This window comes from Macaca thibetana, chromosome 17, assembly GCF_024542745.1.
Source record: "Macaca thibetana thibetana isolate TM-01 chromosome 17, ASM2454274v1, whole genome shotgun sequence".
Lineage (NCBI taxonomy): Eukaryota > Metazoa > Chordata > Mammalia > Primates > Cercopithecidae > Macaca > Macaca thibetana.
Window position 1 is genome coordinate 23933840 of NC_065594.1, and position 23144 is coordinate 23956983.

At 45.5% G+C, this 23144-nt stretch overlaps 2 protein-coding genes and 2 non-coding genes across 5 annotated transcripts in view; 1 reads left to right on the plus strand and 3 right to left on the minus strand.

Annotated features, from left to right (window-relative positions):
• Positions 1–13674: 13674 nt before the first annotated feature.
• On the minus strand, positions 13675–13811 carry LOC126940896 (small nucleolar RNA SNORA31). Its single transcript, XR_007720969.1, has one exon. It is a non-coding gene; the product is annotated as a small nucleolar RNA SNORA31 (small nucleolar RNA).
• A 722-nt stretch (positions 13812–14533) lies between these two features.
• On the minus strand, positions 14534–18609 carry TPT1 (tumor protein, translationally-controlled 1). Of its 2 annotated transcripts, XM_050766240.1 has the most exons (6): positions 18400–18609; positions 18070–18143; positions 17354–17544; positions 16854–16959; positions 16031–16147; positions 14534–14749 (listed from the first exon to the last, which is right to left on the minus strand). In XM_050766240.1, the coding sequence occupies exons 1-6, from the start codon at positions 18425–18427 to the stop codon at positions 14747–14749; spliced, it is 519 nt and encodes a 172-aa protein (XP_050622197.1). In that variant the 5' UTR covers positions 18428–18609; the 3' UTR covers positions 14534–14746. The 2 variants fall into 2 exon arrangements, with proteins under 2 accessions (XP_050622197.1, XP_050622198.1); XM_050766241.1 differs by lacking the exon at positions 18070–18143 and having other exon boundaries at positions 18400–18423.
• On the minus strand, positions 14839–14966 carry LOC126940895 (small nucleolar RNA SNORA31). Its single transcript, XR_007720968.1, has one exon. It is a non-coding gene; the product is annotated as a small nucleolar RNA SNORA31 (small nucleolar RNA).
• Positions 18610–18652: 43 nt separating the features above from the next.
• Positions 18653–23144, plus strand: part of SLC25A30 (solute carrier family 25 member 30) — a 76788-nt gene continuing 72296 nt past the window's right edge. The window contains exons 1-2 of the mRNA XM_050766222.1: positions 18653–18684; positions 21691–21808. The gene's annotated coding sequence lies outside the window, so the exon portion shown is untranslated. The remainder of the gene's footprint in view (positions 18685–21690; positions 21809–23144) is intronic.

The window sequence follows — 23144 nt, forward strand, 5'->3', positions numbered from 1 at the left end:
GCTATAGACTGAAGGCTGCACTATTGGCTTTCCTGCTTTTGAGGCTTTTGGAATCGGACTGAGCTACCAGTGGCTTCTTTCTTCCCCAGCTTGCAGATGGCTTATCACAGGACTTCGCTTTGTGATTGTGTGAGCCAATTCTCCCTAATAAACTTTTGTTCATATATACATCTATCCTATTAGTTCTGTCCCTCGGGAGAACCCTGACTAATACAGTGGATTAACAACGTGGTCACTTCTCTCTTTTTTTTTTTTTTTTTTTTGAGACAGAGTCTCGCTCTGTCTCCCAGGCTGGAGTGCAGTGGCGCGATCTCGGCTCACTGCAAGCTCCGCCTCCTGGGTTCATGCCATTCTCCTGCCTCAGCCTTCCTAGCAGCTGGGAGGCTTTGTGCCCAACCACAGGCGCCCACCACCACGCCCGGATAATTTTGGTTTTGTATTTTTAGTAGAGATGGGGTTTCACTGTGTTAGCCAGGATGGTCTTGATCTCCCGACCTCGTGATCCACCTGCCTCGGCCTCCCAAAGTGCTGGAATTACAGGCTTGAGCCACCACTCCCGGCCTACTGGCTTCTCATTTAATTTGTGAAACAGAAGCAGAGAAGTATTGGCACAGGCTGCAGTGAAGAATTAGCCTCCTGACGCCCTGGACATAAACTGGCTTCCTTGGTGAGCCTGATGCCTATGTGATGCCCAGATTATGCTGAATTTCACCCTCAAGGAGTAGGTCTAGAAGACCCACCATCTGGCTAACAGTAAATCCAGAAAGTAAGAGCTGAGAAAATGAAAATATCAGAACAAAATTTTTTTCAAGAAAGTTTCTAAGAAATGAAAAATGTGTTTTCAAGTTGAAATGACTGACCAAGTAGCCATCACAAGAAATTTCAAAAGTCATATAGTAAGGCACAACATGATGACATTTCAGTACCAGAAACAGAGATCTTAAAAGCTTCCAGAGACGAGACACACACACACAAAAAAGGAAATTACAAGTAAAGAATTGACGATTACAGTGACATCAGACTTCTCAACAGCAACACTGGAAGCTGGAAGACAATGAAACAAGGCCCTCAAAAATCTGTCTGATAAGTTTGCCTAATCTTGAATTCCATATTTAGTCAAATAATCAAGTGTAAGGAGAAAATACGGATATTTTATATAAGCAACGTCTCAAAAAACAAAAGAAAACAAAAAAGGTAGCTTCCCAATAAACTGTTAGAGGCTGTTTCACCAAGATGGAAAAAGGGGATATAGCATTCAGGTGAGTGAGAAATTGGCTCATATAACTGTGGGTGCTAGGAAGTCTCATGATCTGGCATCTACAAGCTAGAGACCCAGAAAAGCTGGTGGTATAATTCAGTCCAAGCTCAAAGGCCTGGGAACCGGGGTAGCTGGTGATATAGATCCCATTCCAAATGTCCCAGCTCAGGCAGGTGGGCGGGCAGTAATAGGAGTGAACTCCTCCTTCCTCTGTTTTCTTGTTCTGTGCAGGCCCTCAATGGATTAGATGATGCCCACTCACACGGGCCGTCTACTCCACTGAGTCCACTGCCAGAAATGCTCATCTCATCTGGAAACACCCTCCCAGACACAACCGGAAACAATAGTTAATCTGGGCACCCCCTGGTGCAGTCAAGATGACACAGAAAATCAACCACCACAAGCACCTACAAAGTGCCAGGAGCTGTTTTAAACACTGAGGAAACAGCAGCGAGCAAACCAAAATAGAGCAAAAACCAAACCTTCTTGAAGCTTGCATGGGATTGGGGTTGAGATAGATGACAAATAAGTAAGTGAAATACATAGTATGTTACATGGTAATAAGTGCCATGGAGAAAAAAATAAGAGGGTTGGGCATACCATGGCAGGAAGGTAGGTTTAAACATGGTGGTTGGCTGGGCGCGGCGGCTCACGCCTGTAATCCTACCACTTTGGGAGGCCGAGGTGGGCAGATCCCATGAGGTCAGGAGTTCAAGACCAGCCTGGCCAACATGGTGAAACCCCGTCTCTACTAGAAACACAAAAATTAGCTGAGTGGGCCGGGAGCGGTGGCTCACGTTTGTAATCTCAGCACTTTGGGAGGCCGAGGCAGGCGGATCACAAGGTCAGGAGTTCAAGACCAGCCTGGCCAACATGGCGAAACCCTGTCTCTACTAAAAATACAAGACTTAGCCAGGCATGGTGGCAGGCACCTGTAATCCCAGCTACTCAGAAAGCTGAGGCAGGAGAATCGCTTGAACCCAGGAGGCAAAGGTTGCAGTGAGCTGAGATCATACCACTACACTCCAGCCTGGAAGACAGAGCGAGACTCTGTCTCAAAAAAAAAAAAAAAAAATTAGCTGAGTGTGGTGGTGCGCACCTGTAGTCTCAGCTACTCTGGAGGCTGAGGCACAAGAATCGCTAGAACCCAGAAGGCAGTGGTTGCAGTGAGCCAAGATCACACCACTGCACTCTAGTGTGGGTGAGAGAGCCAGACTCCGTCTCAAGAAATTAAATAAATAAATAAATAAATACATGTGGTGGTCCAGGAGGCCTTTTTTTTTTTTTTGGAAACAGAGTCTCACATTCTCTCCCAGGCTGGAGTGCAATGGCGTGATCTTGGCTCACTGCAGCCTCGGCCTCCCAGTAATTCTCTGTGCCTCAGCCTGCCGAATAGCTGGAACTACAGACACGTGCCACCATGCCTGGCTAATTTTTGTATTTTAGTAGAGACATGGTTTCACCATGTTTGCCAGGCTGGTCTCAAACTCCTGACCTCAAGTGATCCACCCGCTTTGGGCCTCCCAAAATGCTGGGATTACAGGCATGAGCCACCGTGCCTGACCAGGAAGGCCTCGATATTGACAAGATAACATCTGAACGGAAACTTTAAGGTGGTCATAGAGTGAGCTATGCAGCTATTTGGGAAGAGCATTTGGGCAGATGCAAAAGCTGTGAAGTGGAAGCATGCCTGGTTAGGGTTGCCAGGTAACATACAAAGTGCCCAATTAACTTGGAAACAAAAATAAGTGAAGAGGCTGCTGGAACAATCCAGTCAAGACATGGTGGGGGCTTGGCTCAGAGTAGTATCCGTAGATTTGGTGAAATGTGAGCAGATTCTGGATATATTTTGAAGGTAGAGCCCACAGGATTTGCTAATAAACTGGACATGGAATGTAAAAGAAAGTAATCTTAAAAATGAGTGCAAGGATTAGGCCTAAGCAACTGGAAATAGAAAGTTATTCATTTTATCAAGACAGTAAAGGCTGTGGCTATAGAAGGAGTAAATTTTGGGGTGTTATCAAGAGCTTGGTTCTGATTATAGAAATGTTGGTTTGGTGGCTGGGTACTTGGGTCTGGAACTCAAGGGAGAGAAGTGTTGGCTAGTGACATAAATATGGGAGTCATTGTGGTTCTAATTATCAGAACCATTCCTGTCTTCTCCTGAAACAATTACCTATTACCAGAATTATGCTACATAAAGCCACCCCAAAACTTAGTGGCTTAAAACAACCACCATTTGTTAGCTTAAGATTTTGGGGATCAGCAATTTAGGCTAAGTTTAATTAGCTGGGGAGTTCTGGTCTTGGGTCATTTGGAGTAGGCTTTCTCATGCCTCTGCTGTCAGCTGGTAGCACAGCTGGATGTCAGCTAGGATAGCCTTGGCTAGAATGATTCATCCCTGCTTCACGCGGTCTCTCATTTCCAGCAGCTAGTCAAGGATTGCGTTCCCAGTGGAGGCAGTGTTTGGAGAGAGAGAAGTGCTCAAGGCCCCTTGAAGCCTGGGCCTGGAACTGTCACATCAACACTTCTGTCACATTCTCACGGTCAAAGCAAGTCACAGGGCCGGTGGTGAAGGACGGGGAAGTAGATCTCCCCCTTGGTGGGAGCAGCTGCAAAGCTGCATTGCAAGAGGCAGAAATACAAGGAGATTGTTTGGCCATCAGTGCAACCAGTTTATCACATGTCCCAAATCTGAAACATTTTCAGCCTGGCTATACTGAAGTTTGATGAACCATCTTTTCTCTCTAAAAAGAAATGTAGACAGCCAGGCGAGGTGGCTCACACCTGTCATCCTGTCACCTTGGGAGGCGAGGTGAGTGGATCAAGACCAGCCTGGGCAACATGGCAAACCGTCTCTACAAAAAAATACAAAAAAAATGAGCTGGGCCTGGTGGTGACGCCTGTAGTCCCGGTTACTTAGGGGACTGAGGTGGGAGGATCACTTGAGCCCAGGAAGTGGAGGCTGCAGCCAGCCAAGATCGCACCACTGCACTCCAGCCTGGGAAACAAAGTGAGACTCTGTCTAAAAAAAAAAAAAAGATAAAAATAAATGTAGGCTGGGCACAGTGGCTCATGCCTATATTCCCAGCACTTTGGGAGACCAAGGCAGGAGGATCACTTGAGCCCTCAAGTTCGAGACTGGCCTGGGCAACATAGCAGACCTCGTCTCTACCAAAAATAAAAAAAAAAAAAAACTAAGTGAGGCGTGATGTGGCGCACCTATAATACCAGCTACTTGGGAGGCCAAGGTGGGAGGATCACTGGAGCCCAGGAGTTTCAGGCTGCAGTGAGCTGTGATTGTGCTACTGCACTCCAGCCTGGGCAACAGAGCAAGGCTCTGTCTCAAAAGGAAGAAAAATAAAGAATCTGCCTGTGATTGGTGTAATGAGACAGGTAAAGTCGGTCTGATAGTTGGCTTTAGTTAGAGCCAGAATCTCAAGGGGAGGGAGACAGGATCCAAGAATACACTAGGATGGAGTGAATGAGAGAAAACAGAACGAGGGCCCAAGCGTGTAGAGAAGGAAAATACACTGCAACCCTATCATGCAGCCTCCAGACCACAAGGTTAAAGACTCCACCTGCCATCTTGTACTTTTATGCTGCCCACTGCCTCCACCAAGGGATACATGGAAGACGTTCTAGCATGATCTTCGTCTTTGCCATATAACAATTCTATACAACTGTATTCACAAATAAGTCAGATCAGTGCCTGATAGCCCTGGTGGTAGTTAGGAAATCCTTCCTTTTTTCCATCCTAAATCTCTATTTCTGTAGCACCCTAAGCCTGGAACTTCTTAGCTTCTCTCAGGAGGGAGAGGACAACACCCTTGGGTATCTTTAGCATTCTCCAACTGCGTAGGTGTTCGTTCTCCATAATGGCCTTGGGCACATTTGTCCCTCCTCCTCTCAGGTGGGTCACCTATTGAAAATGCTGTGGTGCTGTCCTCTGGCATCCCCAGGGTGGGGCCAGAGCAACAGCACATATCACCTGCCTCTCATCCACCTCATGAGCATTTCTTCCAGAAACAGGCCAAGAGGAAAGGCCCGAACTTTCAAGACTAGGATCAACCTGGCAATGTTTGGGAAAAAAAAAAAGAATATAGGTACACAAAGTTTCACATGGTACAGGGAAGGTATGAGTTGCCCATTTTAAAGTGACATCAAACTGCTTGTTAACCTGAAGAAGAATCTAGGGATAGATAAGAATTTGTGTTTTGTTTTTTTTTTTTTTGAGACCGAGTCGCTCTCTATCGCTCAGGCTGGAGTGCAGTGGTGTAATCTGGGATCACTGCAACCTCTGCCTCCCTGATTCAAGCAATTATCTCACCTCAGTCCCCAGAGTTGCTGGGATTACAGGCACCCACCACTATACGCAGCTAATTTTTGTATTTTTAGTAGAGATGGAGTTTCTCCATGTTGCCCACGCTGGTCTTGAACTCCTGACCTCAAGCGATCCACCTACCTCAGCCTCCCAAACTGCTGGGATTACAGGTGTGAGCCACCACGCCTGGCCTCAAATGAGTCTTAATAAACAACCAAAGTCTCTAAGGTCTCAGTAAGTAGGCTCATTTACAGAAGATAGAAAGGACCTAGAGATTGAAGTAGGATCACCCAGTTTAATCATCTCATTTTGGAGGAGGACTCTGTGGCTTTGGGGTTCTGGGCTGGCACCAGAGCTGGCACTCATGGGTCCCCATTCAGGGTTTACTCCAGACCCATGTGGTCAGCCATCTATCAAATCACCAAGTACGTGATAAGGAGATTCTGAGTGAAAAATAGGGTGTGAGGACAGCTACCAGGGAGTAGGTAATGCAGATGAGCTAAAATACATTTCTTTTGAGACTAAGTCTCGCTCTGTTGCCCAGGCTGGAGTGCAGTGGCATGATCTTGGCTCACTGCAACCTCCACCTCCCAAGTTCAAGTGATTCTCCTGCCTCAGCCTCCTGAGTAGCTGGGATTACAGGCACCTGCCACCACACCCGGCTAATTTTTGTATTTTTAGTAGAGACGGAGTTTCATGTTGGTCAGGCTGGTTTCGAACTCCTAACTTTGTGATCCGCCCACCTTGGTCTCCCAAAGTGTTGAGATTACAGGCATGAGCCATTGCGCCCGGCCTAAAACATATTCTTGATGCAGTTTCCCAAGTCTACACAAAAGTCAGAAAATGTGAACAGGCATCTTGTATTTTGCACTGATTCACAGTAGAGACCAGTATTGTAAGAATTTCTCACAGTAAAGGCACTCCTGTGATAGCCTCTACTTATCAAATCAGCCGATGAGGTAAGTATGAGTATCTGTTTTCTAGATGGAGATACTGAGGCTTAGAAAGATTAAGATGCTGCATTTCTCACAGCAAGCGGTGGGGCTTTTATTAGAACCCAGATTTCAAAATACCACCACAGCACAGTACTAATTCCACATGCCTTCTTCCAAAATTGAAAGAATGCCTTTTTTCTTGTAAGTCTGCCAAATTGATGCAGACGCTTATCTTTTATTTGTTTTAGCCGCACTAAAATAGAATTAAAAAAAAAAAAGAAAGAAAGAAAAGAAAAAGGAATTAGGAAGGAAAATGTCTAAAGTACACATCGGATGCTGAGACATCTGGTATGCCAAGTGAGAAAAAGGTATCACAGTATAAGTTCCTGTGCGGTGAGTCCCAAATCCAACTGCACCAGTGTGTGGATGGGGTAGACCCGGTTTCAGCAGCAAAGCATGAAGACAGGTTTTACCTGGCAGAAATTCAAGACAAGTCTCCTGTCTGATATTACCCAAAGAAGCAAATGTCGGTTCAGGCTGCATTAAAACATTATTGCATTAACATGCCATGTGGAAAACGAGGCCAAGCCACATCTGGGGAACTGCAGGGCCTTTGTGGCACTGTGGTTAAGAGGGATGGAAGTCAAGGATGCTGAGCACCGGACAGGCGCATTAGATTCCTTTCCACTCTGGCGCTTTATATGTCGCTTTAGCAAGAGGGCAGTAACCACAAGCCAGCTGCCTGGGCTGTTTTTCTTTATCTCATGAGCTCATTTCCTTCGTATGGTTCCTGCTACAATAGTGGTTTCTCAACCCCCAGCAGGGAGCTGAAATCGCAGAAGGGCTTTTAAAATGCTGGATATTCTGGCTGGGCGCGGTGGCTGATGCCTGTAATCCCAGCACTTTGGGAGGCTGAGGCGGGCAGATCACTTGAGGTCAGGAGTTCAAGACTAGCCTGGGCAACATGGCGAAACCCTGTGTTTACTAAAAATGCAAAAATTAGCTAGGCATGGTGGTGGCCACCTGTAATCGCAGCTACTCAGGAGGCTGAGGCAGGAGAATCGCTAGAACCCAGGAGGCAGAGGGGTTGTAGTGAGCCAAGACTGCACCACTATACTCCAGCCTAGGTGACAGAGTGAGACTCTGTCTGAAAAAACAAACAAAAAACCCAAAACATTAAATGCTGGATATTCTGATGCAATAGGTGTGGTATAGGCTCGGCATAGTGGCTCGCGCCTGTAATCCTAATGCTTTGGGAAGCTGAGGTGGGAGGATCTCTTGAGCATAGGAGTTTGAGAGTACAGTGAATTATAATCACACCACTTCAGCCTAGGCAACACAGTGAGACCCTGTCTTAAAGAAAGAAAGAAATGACTCTCATTTGAGAGGTACCCTCCATATACCCAGGGGAAATAAACATCCTCATCTCTGAAGACACAGAAACACAGAGAAGAATCTGAACAAACAGGCCTTGCTGAGTTTCCCTGAGTTTACCATTAGATCATCCCCTTTGTCCAATACTTCTGCACAACCGTTCACTCTTCATTAAACCGAAACATAAAAATACACAAACTCACCTGTTTCTTTGGGTCCTCATTTCCTTATGAAGGCTCTCATGTCACAGAAAACATTTTTAAAATGTGTATGCTAGCTGGACACGGTGGCTCACGCCTGTAATCCCAGACTTTGGGAGGCCGAGGCAGGCGGATCACGAGGTCAAGAGATCAAGACCATCCTGTCCAACATGGTGAAACCCCGTTTCTACTAAAAATAAAATTAGCTGGGTATGGTGGTGCGCACCTATAGTCCCAGATACTCGGGCGGCTGAGGCATGAGAATCACTTGACCCCGGGAAGCGGGGGTTGCAGTGAGCTGAGATCGTACCACTGCACTCCAGCCTGGCGACAGAGTAAGACTGTGTCAAAAAAAAAAAAAAACAAAGTGTATGCTTCGCTTTTGTGGATCTGTCTTTTGTTATAGGGGCTCAGTCATGAACTTAGCAATGGGTGTGGAAAGCAATTTTTCCTCCCCTACACGAAAATCTCTGCTTTTTTCACACTCACACCCAGTCCTCCTGCGCCTCCCTGGTCTATGGAACAGAGCCGAACAGGTTGCATGTTACTTAACCAAATTTCAGCTTAGTCACTTTTACTTTTAATAGATACCAGCAGTTGGTGTTACCATCATGCTGACATAATGGCAGTCACCAAGGGTACTAACACACAGCCTGTGTTCCATCTGACAAAATCCACCACTGTGGACTGAGTCCCTTCAAGCTAATGGGAGAGGCTTAGGAAGGATGGGGTGCTAGGAACATAATGAAGAAAAGGTTACAGGGCATCACGCCCAAGATCTGAGTCTGCTTAGCTTCCAATTTTACACTTGCCATCTGTTGATGCATCTTCCACCTCATTGAGGTAGTCAAAAGAAGTATTCATTTTTTCTTTCTAATTTCATGTGCAGTAATTTTCCTCTTTAACTGCCAGTTTCCACCCCCAGGTTGAGTACTAGTTTGGGTGTTTGACTTACACGATGAATTGGTAGTTCTTAAGGATAACTCCCAAATGAATGTACTCAAGGAAAAGGAAATTACATGTATAGCTCTGTTTTGAATAGATGTCCAGAAAATACCACCTTTCTACCAACTGCTTGGGGAACGGCAGAATAATTTGATAACCCTGTCCTCTAGAGGAGGTCATGTGCAAGCCGCATTCGATAATAAACTAGGACTTATCTGCTTTCTTTACACGTGGAGAAAATCAACAACTATACAAGTAGATTTTTTTTTTTTCCTATTTTTTATAGAGATGGGCTTTCACCATGTCGTCCAGGCTGGTCTCAAACTCCTCAGCTCAAGTGGTCTGACCGCCTCAGCCTCCCAAAGTGCTGGGATTACAGGTGTGAGCCACCACATCTGGCCAACAACTAGATTTCTAATAACTAGGTGTGGTGGCTCATGCCTGTAATCCCAGCACTTTGGCAGGCAAAGGCAGGAGGATTACTTGAGGCTAGGAGTTTGAGATTAGTTCCAGCAACATAGCAAGACCCTGACTTTCCAAAAAAAAAAAAAAAAAAAAAAAAAGAAACCCAGAAACTCAGGACTGAATGGTAGCTAGTAGCTCTACTGTCCCATTATTAAAAACACTGTATTATAACTCTTAAGTAATAATTGTGGCTTGTGTCCCAGAGGGCCCCTGCAGTGAGTCCCTTGATGTCTCAATTTTTCTTTGTCTGTAGATTGTGACTCACACACAAAACAGCACCGTAGTGTTCTTCCCAATTTGTGCTCCTTGTTCTACCTCTGAACTCAGAGTCTAAGAGTGGAATGCATATATAAATGAATGGAGGAGAAAGTAATTGAGGGAAACATCATTGCACAAGTTATCCTGGAAAGAATCTTCCCCTAAACTCATATTTGACGTTTCTCTCATTGAATTGTATTGACTCCAGCTAAAACCACATCCATTCCCGAAGGTTCTCATGGCCCAGCATATGAAGGAAACTTCAATGCCAACTTCCAGGCTCAATTATTTGAAACTATGTGTAACTGCACAAATCTACAGGCTCTCAAAAAATAAACTGGAATGTTCTGGTAGTTAAAAATCTGCCCCTACAGTAGTAAAATCTGTTTTGAACTGCTGACATGCACAGGGGCCTGATTTATCATTGCTGCATTGACTAAGGGATAGACTTGGAGGATTTCAGTGGGATAAATAGAAACTATCAGCACTATTATGATTTTTAACTTATCTGCAAGCTCCACGTTTAGAGTGTAGCCAATTGAGATGGCTAGCATAGCAACCAACTTCTATTTAATGGAAGGTATGTGGCACCTTTCTCTCTTGCAAGAGACAAGGCCTCCCTCTGTCGCCCAGGCTGGAGTGCAGTGTTACAGCCATTAACTCACCCCAAGCTCAAACTCCTAGGCTCAAGTGATTCTCCCTCCTCAGCCTCCCAAGTAGTTGGGATTACAGGCATAAGCCACTGTGCCTAGCTATGGCACCTTTTTCTTTACTTGCTTTATGTTAAAAACACTTTAATCAAGGCCTTTTCCTTTGGAATAATGAAATATTAAATGTTTCCAGAAACCTCAAGTTGCACTCACATTTCTTATAGTCTCTAGAAACACATGCCAATTACCACAAAGCTGGAATTGGCATGTGTTTCTTTAGTGTAGTAGTGACCTACCAGTTATAAATTAGTAAATTCTCCTGGTTTTAGTTCCATTTTACTGAGTATTCTGCTGGCAGCCAGTCACTCCAGTCCACCTGTGTGCACACACATATATCCTTAAGGATGTTTTATCAGTGTTTTCTCAAGTTGGTTGAGATTTATTGCTCGTCTTGCAATTTTACCATAATTATCATCACCAGTTTAGTTTGCAGTAAGTTACTGACAGTCGCTGCAGTTCAGAATGAATTTACATCAACACAAATCTAGTGACTTAACTAGATTTTGAAACTCCTAATGATCCAAATGAGTAATTCACTCCTATCACTGAAGCAGATGCACACATAATAAAAAACCATATACCTGTATTATATTTCATGCCCGTGACTGTTAGTCTCGAGTGCATTTTAATTAGGCTTTCTTCCCCACTAGTGAAGTCCAACGATAGTCAAGTTTACCACCATCAGTCCTCATATTACTTAAGTACTTTGCAACAGGTAACCCTATTGACTGCTTCCTCCTTCCTAAAACTTTTTCCACCTGACCTCTGGGAGGCCCTCCCTTGGTTTTTACCTCAGGGGCAGTTCCTTCTTTTCTTAAAAAAATTTTAAACTTTTATTTTTGAGATAGCGTCTCGCTGTCGCCCAGACTGGAGTGTAGTGTATGATCACAGCTCACTGCAGCCTCAACCTCTCGGGCTCAGCCCCCTGAGTAGCTGGGACTACAGATGCCCAATTAATTTTTTTAGGTCTTGCTATGTTGCCCAGGCTGGTCTCAAACTCCTGACCTCAAGTGATCCTCCCTCTTCAGCCTCCCAAAGTCCTGGGGTTACAGGCATAAGCCACGGTGCCTGGCTAAATTTGAGATGGGGTCTCCCTGTGATGTCCAGGCTGGCCTCAAACAATCCTACCACCTCAGCCTTCTGAGTACAAGTGCAGTGGGAGCACCTCTTAATTACTTTTGTTGGTTTCTCTTTGTGTCAACCAATCTCATGTTGGAATGCAAAGTCTATCCTCACTCTCCAAATGACGTTATCCAGTATCATGACTGTTAATGTCTATTGATATCTTCCCACTCTCTATATAGTTCTCCAGCTTTGACTTCTCTGAAGAATCAGCATCTCAAACTTAACACATCCAAAACAAACAAAACTCAATTTCCCATCTCAGTGCCAACTCCTTTCTTCCAAATGCTCAGACCAAAATACTTGATATCAACATGAAATCCATCCTTTCACCCATTAGCATATCCTGTTGTCTCTATCTTCCATTTCCTACCACCTCAGTCTACTACCCTAAACCATTATCATCTTTGCCTTAAAAACACATTATTATTAAATAATAATAATTTAAACTTTAAAACTATTCTATGCTTTTACCCTGCTACCTGGCAGCCCAAGTGATCCTTTGAAAATTTTGAGATAGATCATGTAACTCTTCTGCTCAGAGCGCCTGTGGTTTTGAGGTCTGGTCTTCCTTTCTTATGCACTCACGCTGCTTTACAACCCTTCCCGTCTTCTTGGGTTAGCAAAGCAGCCACATTCTTCCCAGAACACATCACACTCCAGACCAATTGCTGTTGTCTTGGCCTGGAATGGTTTGTCGTGATATCCACATGGCCTACTTCCACACCTTCGTTTGTTTTCAAATGTCACATTACAAGGATCTTCCTAGAAAAGTCCTCTAACACCTCTGGCTCCACTCTGGAGAACTTTAACAAACCAGAGGGCCCACAGGCTACTAAAGCATGCCTGTATTAAACTTGCTTCAAAGACAAAATGTTATGAGCTTTCTGATGTGCACGTCCTTATTCTTGCCCAAAACATCTTGACCCTAGGAATAACCAGAAAAAGACATAAAACGAGGCAGCCTTCAAGGCCTGAGAAGATTCTATCTGGAATCTTCAAAGGTTTATTATGAGGTAAACTGCCAGGGTTGATCACTTCTGGCTTAAATAGACATAATAAAATGCTATGTCCCAACCTTGATTGGATCTGGATGTTGGGAAAACAGCTAAGAGCAAAAGACAACTTGGGAAACAGGGGCTCTTCTTGCAGAACTGAACATTTTCAAAACAAGTCGGGGCGGTGGAGCCCACAAAGCCTCTGAATTGCTACTTGTCTGCTGTTTCAAGCTTCCAAGGCTAGTTCACCAATTAGCTTCCATCTCTCACCTCAAGGTCCTCTCCACTATCCCAGCTTTGACCACTGCCTGAAAACTCCCTCCCTGCTATAGTTTCAGAGGACAAAAGGCTCTGCAGATGAGACAACACTTTTCATTACAATGTCAAATCAGAATGCTAAGCCAGGTGCAATGCCTCGCACCTGTAATCACAACACTTTGGAAGGCCAAAGCAGGATCATTTGAGGCCAGTTTTCAGACCAGCCTGGGTCACATGGCATGTCCCCATCCCTGCAAAAAAAACTATCAGAATGCTTAAAATTGCTATGAAGTTTTAAGTTTCCAATACTTATTTAGGTTTGTTTCCAATCACGGGGGTGGGTGTTAACATGATTAATATCTGCCTCAGGTTTTGGACACTACGGACAGAGTCTGGAATTTTGACACTAGGGCAAACTCCAGATTGCTCAAACCACTGCATTCACATGTTCAAACAGACCAGAGTCACTGGCTTGCTTTTAACCTTTCTTTCACAAGTGTCATCAACCAGGTAAGGCTGGTAGGAACTATTTCCCAAAACTCACGTTTTGAAAATTTCCCTTCCAGGCTGGGCCTGTACTTTGGGAGGCTGAGGTGGGCAGATCTCGAGCTCAGGAGTTGAGACCACCCTGGGCAATTAAGTGATACTTGGTCTCTACAAAAGTTAGCTGGGCATAGGGGTGCATGCCTGTAGTTCCAGCAACTAGTGAGCATGAGGTGGGAAGACGGCTTGAGTCCAGGAGGCAGAGAATGCAGTGAGCTGCTTGTGCCACTGCACTCCAAGCCTGGGTGACCGACCCTCCTCAAAAATTCTCTTCCCGTTTTTTCCCCTGTATTCCTCTATTCAATCTCAGCTGCCACAAATTAGACAGACGGAAAGCGCAAGGACATGTTTTTCTTGCATCTGTAGTGGAAACCTTAGCAGCAGGTAGTATAACTGCTCCAGGTCTGTCAAATAGATGCATTTTCTTATTCATTCACACACCCAGTCTTTTCAGATACAATATAGAGAACATTTTTACCCCTCTGCCCACCAGCCAGCCCACATTCTGTGTACCTTCATCTTTTAAATCAGGGGCTGGCAAACTCACAGGCTCTAGTCTTAGACACAACTCTGCTCATGCAGCGACAACAGCCACGGTAATCCACAAACGAATGAGCATAGCCACGTTTCAGTAAAACTGGACACGAACTTAAATTCCATATCCCACAAAGTATTCTTTTCCCCTCAACCATTTAAAAAGGCAACCAACCACCTTAAAGTGTACAAAACAGGTGGTCAGACAGGCTAGTTTTGCCAGTCCCTGTGCTGTAGTTACCAGGGAGTTTAACATTCATCCCAACAGATTTGGCTCTATGTTAAATAAGCTGAGACAAAGTTGCTTCCACTGAATGAGTCTCTTTTTATTTTCTTGGTAATCTCTTCCAGTTAACTACTTCCGTTGTAGGTGATGAAATGGGTAAGGCTCCACACTTCAGATGTTGGCACTGCTATGAGCATGGTCTTTCCCTTTATTGCAACTCACAATCAAAACCTTTGATTCTTTTTTATATTCCAGTCCCAGTAGTAGTCTCCACTGTAGAAGTTAATTGATGAGTAGTAGCCTACAACCAGGCTCTAGCTCCTCCAGGAACACTACAGGATGAATTTAACTATGCATTAAACTAAAAGGCATTCTCTCAAATATTTGAGTTTAAATGCATTTTATTTTTAGACAACCTACATGACATGTTTTTCTTAAAAACAATGCCTCCACTCCAAATAAATCACGGTCAAAATAAATGAAGAGCTCAAGATGACATCAGTCCCATTTGTCTTTTAAGTCCTGGTGTTGTGTGGATGACAAGCAGAAGCCAGTTATGATGACAGGTGATAGATCCAAAGTAATTGCCAAATTTGTTACTGTAAAAACAAAAACTATATTAATGTTTTTCAAACGTTACATTGCAAAAATTACATTACCATTAACATAGCCTATATTTCTAGGCTATAGATGTATTCCCCAATTCAATCTGGGCCGCCACAAAGACAGACAGAAAGCGCAGGGATTTTTCTTTTGCATCCTAGTGCAAACCAAAAGAACAACAGTAAATTGTTCAAGGTCTATCAGTGGATGCAGAATACCCTTACCAAATCAGCGGTAGTTCATTTTCCAGAAGGCTGTGGCATGTACCACCCACACCCTGCTCTACCAACAAAAACCTCAGATACTCTCTGAATAACCCCTTTGGTAAGTCATCTTACACTGTTCTAAGTAATCTGTCTATTGTTGACTCTCGATCTTGCTTGTTCAGTATAGCCTTATGTTTATCTTCTTCCTAATTTATACAGAAGCCTATGAAAGCTAGGATAAAGAATGCCTTTGTTTCTATACAGCTTCCAGCAGTTCCTTCCATAGGAGACACTGAGTTATATATATTAGTAAAGCAATTTGCATACCAGTTCAGCAGTCAGCTCTATTTACTTAAAAGCTAGTACTGCACTAAGCTTTCAATGATCAGCTGCCAATTATCAGCAAACCAAAGTGAAAAACACTGATACTGATCCATATGTATACAACAAAACATGATTATGAAGTGAAAGCGAGGCCATATCTAGAGGAAGATCAATGGTGTTCTGTGATCTCCTTCAGCATTCAAACTGTACTTTATTTTTTTGAGACAGCGCCTCACTGTCGCCCAGGCTAGAGTGCAGTGGTGGGATCTCGGCTCACTGCAACCCCCGTCCCAGGTTTAAGTGATTTTCCTGCCTCAGCCCCTAGAATAGCTGGCATTACAAGTGCCCAACGCCATGCCTGGCTAATTTTTGTATTTTTAGCAGAGACAGGGTTTTGCCATGTTGGCCAGGCTTGTCTCGAACTCCTAACCTCAGGTGATCCACCCACCTTTGCCTCCCAAAGTGCTGAAATTACAGGTGTGAGCCACCACACCCAGCCTAAACTGTACTTTATTATGCTCCATCTGCACTCAACGTTTTCCACAAACAAGGTCCTAAGCCTTTTTATACCCTAAGAATCTTTTACATATGAAACACAATTCTCTTGATCCCCAAAGAGAAAACTAAATCCATGTTTCAGAATGCTGTAAAACTCATTCTGTGTCACAAAACAATTGGAAATCACATCTAAAATATCTTCATTTTTTTTTACATTACTGATTTTAACCCACTCCCCCTTGTACTTACACATTTTTCCATTTCTAAACCATCCTTAAAGAAAATCATATATGGGGTCACACCATCCTCACGGTAGTCCAATAGAGCAACCATGCCATCTGGATTCATGTTTTCACCAATAAAGAACTTGGGAAGCAAACAAAACACCTAGAATTAGACCATTACATACAAGTACATGCCATTCCCTACAGTACAAGGGAAGGTTTAGAACACCACAAAAATCAGGAGAACTCCAGTACCCAAAAGCACTGATGCCCACTTATTATAAACATCTGTTCACTGGGTTAAGGCACCTTACTAGTGACCTACATAGAAAAATAATGTACAGAGCAATCCAGGAACACCAGGCTTTCTGGAAACCTTTACTCTCTCAGTCCTAAATACAATCCCAAACCCTAGAGCATGCTTGTAAGGGAATATAAGGCTGACAGTGATAGAATATACCATACAGTTTGGAAGTATCTTATGGCCAAGGAATGCATGAAGTTGGAAAATTAGAGGAAAGGGAAAGCCACTGATATTTTCCAAAAGTAGAATTAACAAGCTCAGATATATCAGAAGGAGGACCAGTAGCAATGAGACACATGAGAATTGTAAACAGAAAACAAAGAACACTTAGGTGGTTAAGCAATTCAGGAAAAGAAAAACTGAGAAATGTCATCTGGGAAGCAAATTTTCAATCAAGACGACAGGATTTGGAAACACCTGAGAGCTGGGAAAGCCACTTTCTACACCCTGAATACTAGTATAGAATTGAAGATTAACCAACTTAATTTTTGCTCTTGAAGTTAAAATTGTACAATCCTTTGATCCAAATACTTAAGGTATTTACCTGGTAGTTTTTGAAATTAGCAAGGATGTGCTTGATTTGTTCTGCAGCCCCTGTCATAAAAGGTTTTACTCTTTCTGGTCTCTGTTCTTCAAGTTTGCCTTTGATTCTAAAACAACATTTCATTAACAAGTTGAAGTACTGAATTTTCAGTAAAATCAATTTTTAAAGTAAAAAATACCCAAGCTTAAAAAAAGACAACACTGAAAAAGGCAACCAGCTGTTAAGACATTACTAGTTCACAGAAGGTATCCTTCAAGAATGTTTACATTTCTTGTTGACTATTTTCAAAGTACTATTCTAATTCTAAACGGAACCAGACTGCAGGCTTCAATATGCTCACATTATAGAAAAGCAACCATTCTTTTCAGTGAACTCATTAATAAAAAGCAAAGACTTTCACAAAAGTATATCCATCCACTGCGAAAGAACCTCAAGAGTTAGCCCATCTTTAAATCCCGTAAGATTCCAGACATCAGCTAGGTACTGCCAATATCACTTACGATTTCATGTAATCTTTGATGTACTTCTTGTAGGCTTCTTTCGTGAAACTTGTTTCCTGCAGGTGATGGTTCATGACAATATCGACACCAGTGATTACTGTGCTTTCGGTACCTTCGCCCTCTGGGCCTTCAGCGGAGGCATTTCCACCAATGAGCGAGTCATCAATGTTACCTTCTGTCCTACTGACCATCTGCATTAAGAAAAAGCAATATAGTTGCAAAAAACACAAACACATCCAAAGCACCTTCCAAGCCAATAGTTCACGGATAAGAAGTATTCTTCGTTCTTGCTGAAAATCAAAAAAGCACTATTTTGGGAATGAAGTTGTGACCCGTGGATTTCTCAAAATGGCCCAACTTAAGAGTTGTCTGTTGGCCGGAACAAAAAATGGGGTCATTAAAAAGTTGGTTCCAGTTGCGGGCCTGTGGTGCGTCTGGTTGATAAGTAGGGACCCGGCGCACACGAAAGGGCTCGGGGCTCCTAAGCGGGAGGCATCGTGTCCTGGACAACCCCGGGAGGAGGATGGGCGCCGAGGCGGCGGGCCTATTTCCAGGATCAGCTCCGCCTCCAGTTTTCTAGAAAAACCCAAGCCCGGAAAGAGCGTCTCCTCCGCCAGGAGGCGGCGGGGAGGATTGCACAACCTCAGGCGGGGGAGCGGCGGAAACCCGAGCCCGCTCGGCCCGGCCTCCCCCACGCGCAGGCCCGACCGACTCACCTTCCCCTCCACCTCCAGGCACAGCCCGTCCGCGATCTCCCGGATCTTGTAGATGTCGGAGAACATCTCATCGTCTGCCGGATACACAGATCCGCCCGTCACCGAGCGCCCGGCGCCGCCATTTCCCGCATTTCCCGCGCCGGCGGCCGCACGCGGTTTCTGCCGCTCCCGAACGCAACAGAGCCGGCCGCGAGCCCCGGGCACCGATCCCTCCGCGCTCGGCTAAGGCCGCCGGAGTTCCCCGGGCCCGCGACGGCGGCGCCTTCCCCGCCCCCACCCGCACCCCAGATCCCCATGTGCTGCAGTAAGGATAGTGCAGTGAGCACTCACGGCTGATGAGGTCCCGGTAGATAATCATGACGGCGACTGAAGGGAGACGACGGCGGCGCTAGCTTAGCAGGAGCCCGAAACTCGGAGCGAGCGCGGTGCAGCCGGAGCGGCGCTCGGGGGGAGGGGGGAGCGGGCGGAAAAGGCCGACTCAGCCGCTCCCCAACCTCATATAGAGGGCACGTCCCTCTACGTCATCGTCCGCTGCGCCTCCGGAAGAGACGCAGGCGGTGACGTGGCACGAAGAGCCGCGCGGGGGCGGGGCCACAGCGGGGGCGAGTCGGGGAGGTGAGCATCCGGGGACTTGACGGGGAGACACAAGGCTCTGTTCCACTGGGCACGCCAGCAGGTGGGGGGTGGGGGCAGGTAGGTGCGCGCGCAGCGTGGGAGGAGGCCAACTCTTGGGGTGCTCCCTAGCCCTGGGTGGGCGGAGCGGGGGAAGCGGAGTCTAATGGACCCAGCTCCTCCCTACCCCACGGGGCCGCCCGGAGAGGTGCTGGGGGCTGGGTGGGGCTCAGAAGAATTAACTTTCGCGCTGCGCCTTGTCCAACCTAGATTCCACCCTTTTCTGGGAACCTGGGAATCGATGTAGGGGAACATGGCATTTAGGGAGAGTCAGGCCCTCTGGCCTGGGGGAGATCTCGGGACTGCCCGAGGGCCTCTGACAACTTTTCACATTTGCCCCGGCGTTTTTCGGACGCCTTTGTGGGGGCACCGCTGAGTCCGGGTAGTGGGACCCGAGTTGTCCAGCTTGGCCCCTGGGGAATAATCGTGGAGGGCGCAGGGTCTGTGGGAAGGGACTTGGAGAGAAGGGAAGATGTCACGGGAGTTTGCACAGGGTTTCCATGTGTTCCAATTTTGTCCCATAATTGAAAGCTTGTGGCATTCTGTGACGGACAGCTACGGAGCTAGCTCTTCCCTTTACTGTTTCGCACTTGGTCTTGGAAAAGTACGTTGTCACTTTAAAATGAAGTTGAAATTTTATCCCTGGTGCTAGAGGGTCAAACAAACAAAGGGAGTTTCCCACCTGCCCCACCTGTTCTTTGGAGGACTTTACACCGAATTACTAAGTATTAAAACAGAACAGGTCCTGCATGGTAGCTCATACCTGTAATCCCAGAACTTTGGGAGGCAACTACTGAAACCCTGTCTCTACACACACACACACACACACACACACACACACACACGCAAAATTAAAAATTAACTGGGTGCGGTGGTGCCTGCCTGTAATCCCAGCTATTAGGGAGGCTGAGCTGGGAGGATCGCTTAAGCCCAGGAGTTGGAGGTTACACTGAGCTATGATTGCACCACCGCGCTCCAGTCTGGATGACAGAGCAAGACCTTGGCTCAATAACAAAACAAAACTTCAATATTTAGTCATATCCTCACATCTTTGGCATAAGGCAAAGATATATGCTAGTATGAAGTCTGAAAGCTTGTTCCATTTCACAAATATTTTGTGCTCTGTATCCCTTAGAACTAGGATATGCACGAAGATCCTAATTGTGAACAAGTTCGATCCAGTCTTACTCTCATAGAAGTGTTCATTTTGGTAAATCAAAGTATCAGACAATTATAATACATTAACAATTGTTCATAAATCCAATAATATAGCATTCAGCAGAGTAAGAATGCAACCCTTGGGAAAGAGCAGGACACAGGATGGCAGTTGGAATGATGGAAAAGTCAAAATGCAAGAGCCAAGAAATTGACCCGTTTAAGAAGATGGGGGGGACTGGGTGCGGTGGCTCACACCTGTAATCCCGGCACGCGCCGGTAATCCCAGCTACTCGGGAAGCTGAGGCAGGAGAATCGTTTGAACCGGGGAAGCGGAGGTTGCAGTGAGCAGAGATCGTGCCATTGCACTCCAGCCTGGGCAACAAGAGTGAAACCCAGTATCAAAAAAAAAAAAGAAAAAGAAAAAGAAAAAAGAAAAAAAGATGGGGATCTTGGATGGAAAACTCCAGAGGACATTGGGCAACTGGGAGGAAGCTAAAAATGGGGTGAAAGGGGAAAAAAAAGAAGATGGGGGTCTTGGATAGAAAACTCCAGGGGACATTGGGCAACTGGGAGGAAGCTGAAAATGGGATGAAAGGGATCCGAAAATAAATGGATATCTTATGACACATGGTCAGTGAAAGCTCTCTGAAACCTCATTTCTGGAATGTATGAGATGATGATCACACATTAATACTGTGTGAACATATTTTTTTCCAGATTATTACAGTATAATTATTTTCTACCCCCTCCCCCCCCCCCCGCCCAGCCGGAGTCTTCCTCTGTCGCCCAGGCTGGAGTGCAGTGGCGTGATCTTGGCTCACTGCCACCTCTGACTCCTGGGTTCAAGCGATTCTCCTGCCTCAGCCTCCTGAATAGCTAGGATTGCAGGCGCCTGCCATCACTCCCGTGCAATTGTTTTGTATTTTTAGTAGAGACGGGGTTTCACCATGTTGGCCAGGCTGGTCTCAAACTCCTGAGCTCAGGCAATCTGCCCGCCTTGGCCTTCCAAAGTGCTGGGATTAGGGGCGTGAGCCACTGCGCCCGGCAAGTATAATTATTTTCCTCAGTTTTAATATTTCCAAACTACTCAGAAATACTATCATTGACCCATGCAGTACCCTCAAACATTAGTCTCACCTGTCCAATCTCATATTCAGGTCGAAACATTTCTTCAAGTTTTATAAAAATATAGTCGTGCTGAAAAAAAGTACTGAAGTTAGAGTCAAGGCACCCTAGATTAAAATCTTGCCTTTGGCCGGGTGCGGTGGCTCACGCCTGTAATCCCACCTCTTTGGGAGGCTGAGGCAGGTGGATCACTTCAGGTCAGGAGTTCGAGACCAGCCTGGCCAACATGGTGAAACCTAGTCGCTACTAAAAATACAATGTTAGCCGAGCCTGGTGGCAGGCGCCTGTAATCCCAGCTACTCAGGAGGCTGAGGCAGGAGAATCGCTTGAACCTGGGAGGCGGAGCTTGCAGTGAGCCGAGATCGCACCACTGCACTCCAGCCTGGGGGACAGAGCGACTCTGTCTCAAACTACAAACAACAAGAAAAAGTTTATTGATAAAATTGCGGGTTCTGAAAAGAAAAGGTCTTGAACACCCAACCCCCGAGAATAAACAGACAGTTGAGAAATAATTTAGTGAATAGTGAAAAACTTTATTTAAAATGAAATAAGATAGAATGGAAAAGAAAAATCACATATAAAGGTGAATCACAGTAAAGGTAAGTATTATTTTGTGAAACTTTTATTTTATTATTTTTTGAGACTGAATCTCGCTTTGTTGCCCAGGTTGGAGTGCAGTGGTGCCATCTCGGCTCACTGCAACTTCTGGCTCTCAGGCTCAAGCGATTCTCCTGCCTCAGCCCCCTGAGTAGCTGGGATTGCAGGCACGTGCCACCACTCCCAGGTATGTTTTAGATTTCTGTTATGTATGAATGTACTAGATCCCACATATATTTCTTCCTGTGGATATAAGTCAAATGTTTTGAAATCCATTGACTTGGGCAATTTTTCTTTTCGAATATATTACTTGGCATCATAAACTGTTCAATTTCAGCAAATGATTTTTTTTTAATGGCCCCAATATTTTGCAAATACTTATATTTGACTCTAGCTCATTTGGACAATTTTTGCCAGAAAGAGAAAACAGCCAAGTGGAGATCTGGCATGCTGTGTAGGGGCTGAGAGAAGTGTGATCATTCTGACCCTATATTAGCAGGAAACTGCTCCACAGTCAGGTCTCGGAAGTAAGTTGAGGCAACTGCAGGAGGGCTGTGTGGCGGGAAAGAAATTGCTGAAAACAGGCTGGGTGAGCTGGCTCATACCTGTGATCCCAGCACTTTGGGAAGTGAAGTTGGGCGGATCACTTGAGGTCAGGAGTTTGAGATCAGCCTGCCCAACATGGTGAAACCTCGTCTCTACTAAAAATAATAAAATTAGCCGGGCATTGTGGTAGGCGCCTGTAGTCCCAGCTATTCGGGTGGTTGAGGCCTGAGAATTGCTTGAACCTGGGAGGTGGAGGTTGCAGTGAGTTGAGATTGTGTCACTGCACTCCAGCTTGGGCGACAGAGCGAGACTCTTGTCCCAAAAAAAAAAAAAAAGAGATTGCAGAAAATTTATTTTTCTCTCCTCCCTTTTTCACTACTGTCCTTGACTAGTTTAAAAAAAAAAAAAAGCCGGCCGGGTGCAGTGGCTCATGCCTGCAATACTAGCACTTCAGGAGGCGCGGTGGGTGGATCACCCGAAGTCAGGAGTTTAAGACCAACCTGGCCAACATGGTGAGACCCTGTCTCTATTAACAATACAAAAATTAGCTGGGCGTGATGGCAGGCGCCTGTAATCCCAGCTACTGGGAAGCCTGAGGCAGGAGAATCACTTGAACCTGGGAGGCGGAGGTTGCAGTGAGCCTAGATCATTGCCACTGTGCTCCAGCCTGGACAGGCCAAGGTGGGAAGCTCACTTCAGGCAGAGTTTGAGACCAGTCTGGGCAACATAGCGAGACCCCACCTCTATGGGGGAAAAAAAAAAAAAAAAACGTTGAAAACACCTCAGCCAGGCGCGGTGGCTCACGCCTGTATACAATCCCAGCACTTTGGGAGGCCGAGGTGGGCGGATCACGAGGCCAGGAGATCGAGACCATCCTGACTAACATGGTGAAACCCCTTCTCTACTAAAAATACAAAAAATTAGCTGGGTGCAGTGGCGGGCGCCTGTAGTCCCAGCTACTCGGGAGGCTGAGGCAG

Excerpts from the sequence above, each read along its gene's own strand:
- TPT1 (XM_050766240.1), bottom strand. The coding sequence starts at position 18,427 with ATGATTATCTACCGGGACCTCATCAGCC. Across the intron at positions 17,545-18,069 it reads GCCTGGAGGTGGAGGGGAAG|ATGGTCAGTAGGACAGAAGG; the intron begins GTGAGTCGGTCG and ends TTCTTAATGCAG. Across the intron at positions 16,960-17,353 it reads ATCAAAGATTACATGAAATC|AATCAAAGGCAAACTTGAAG; the intron begins GTAAGTGATATT and ends ATGTTGTTTTAG.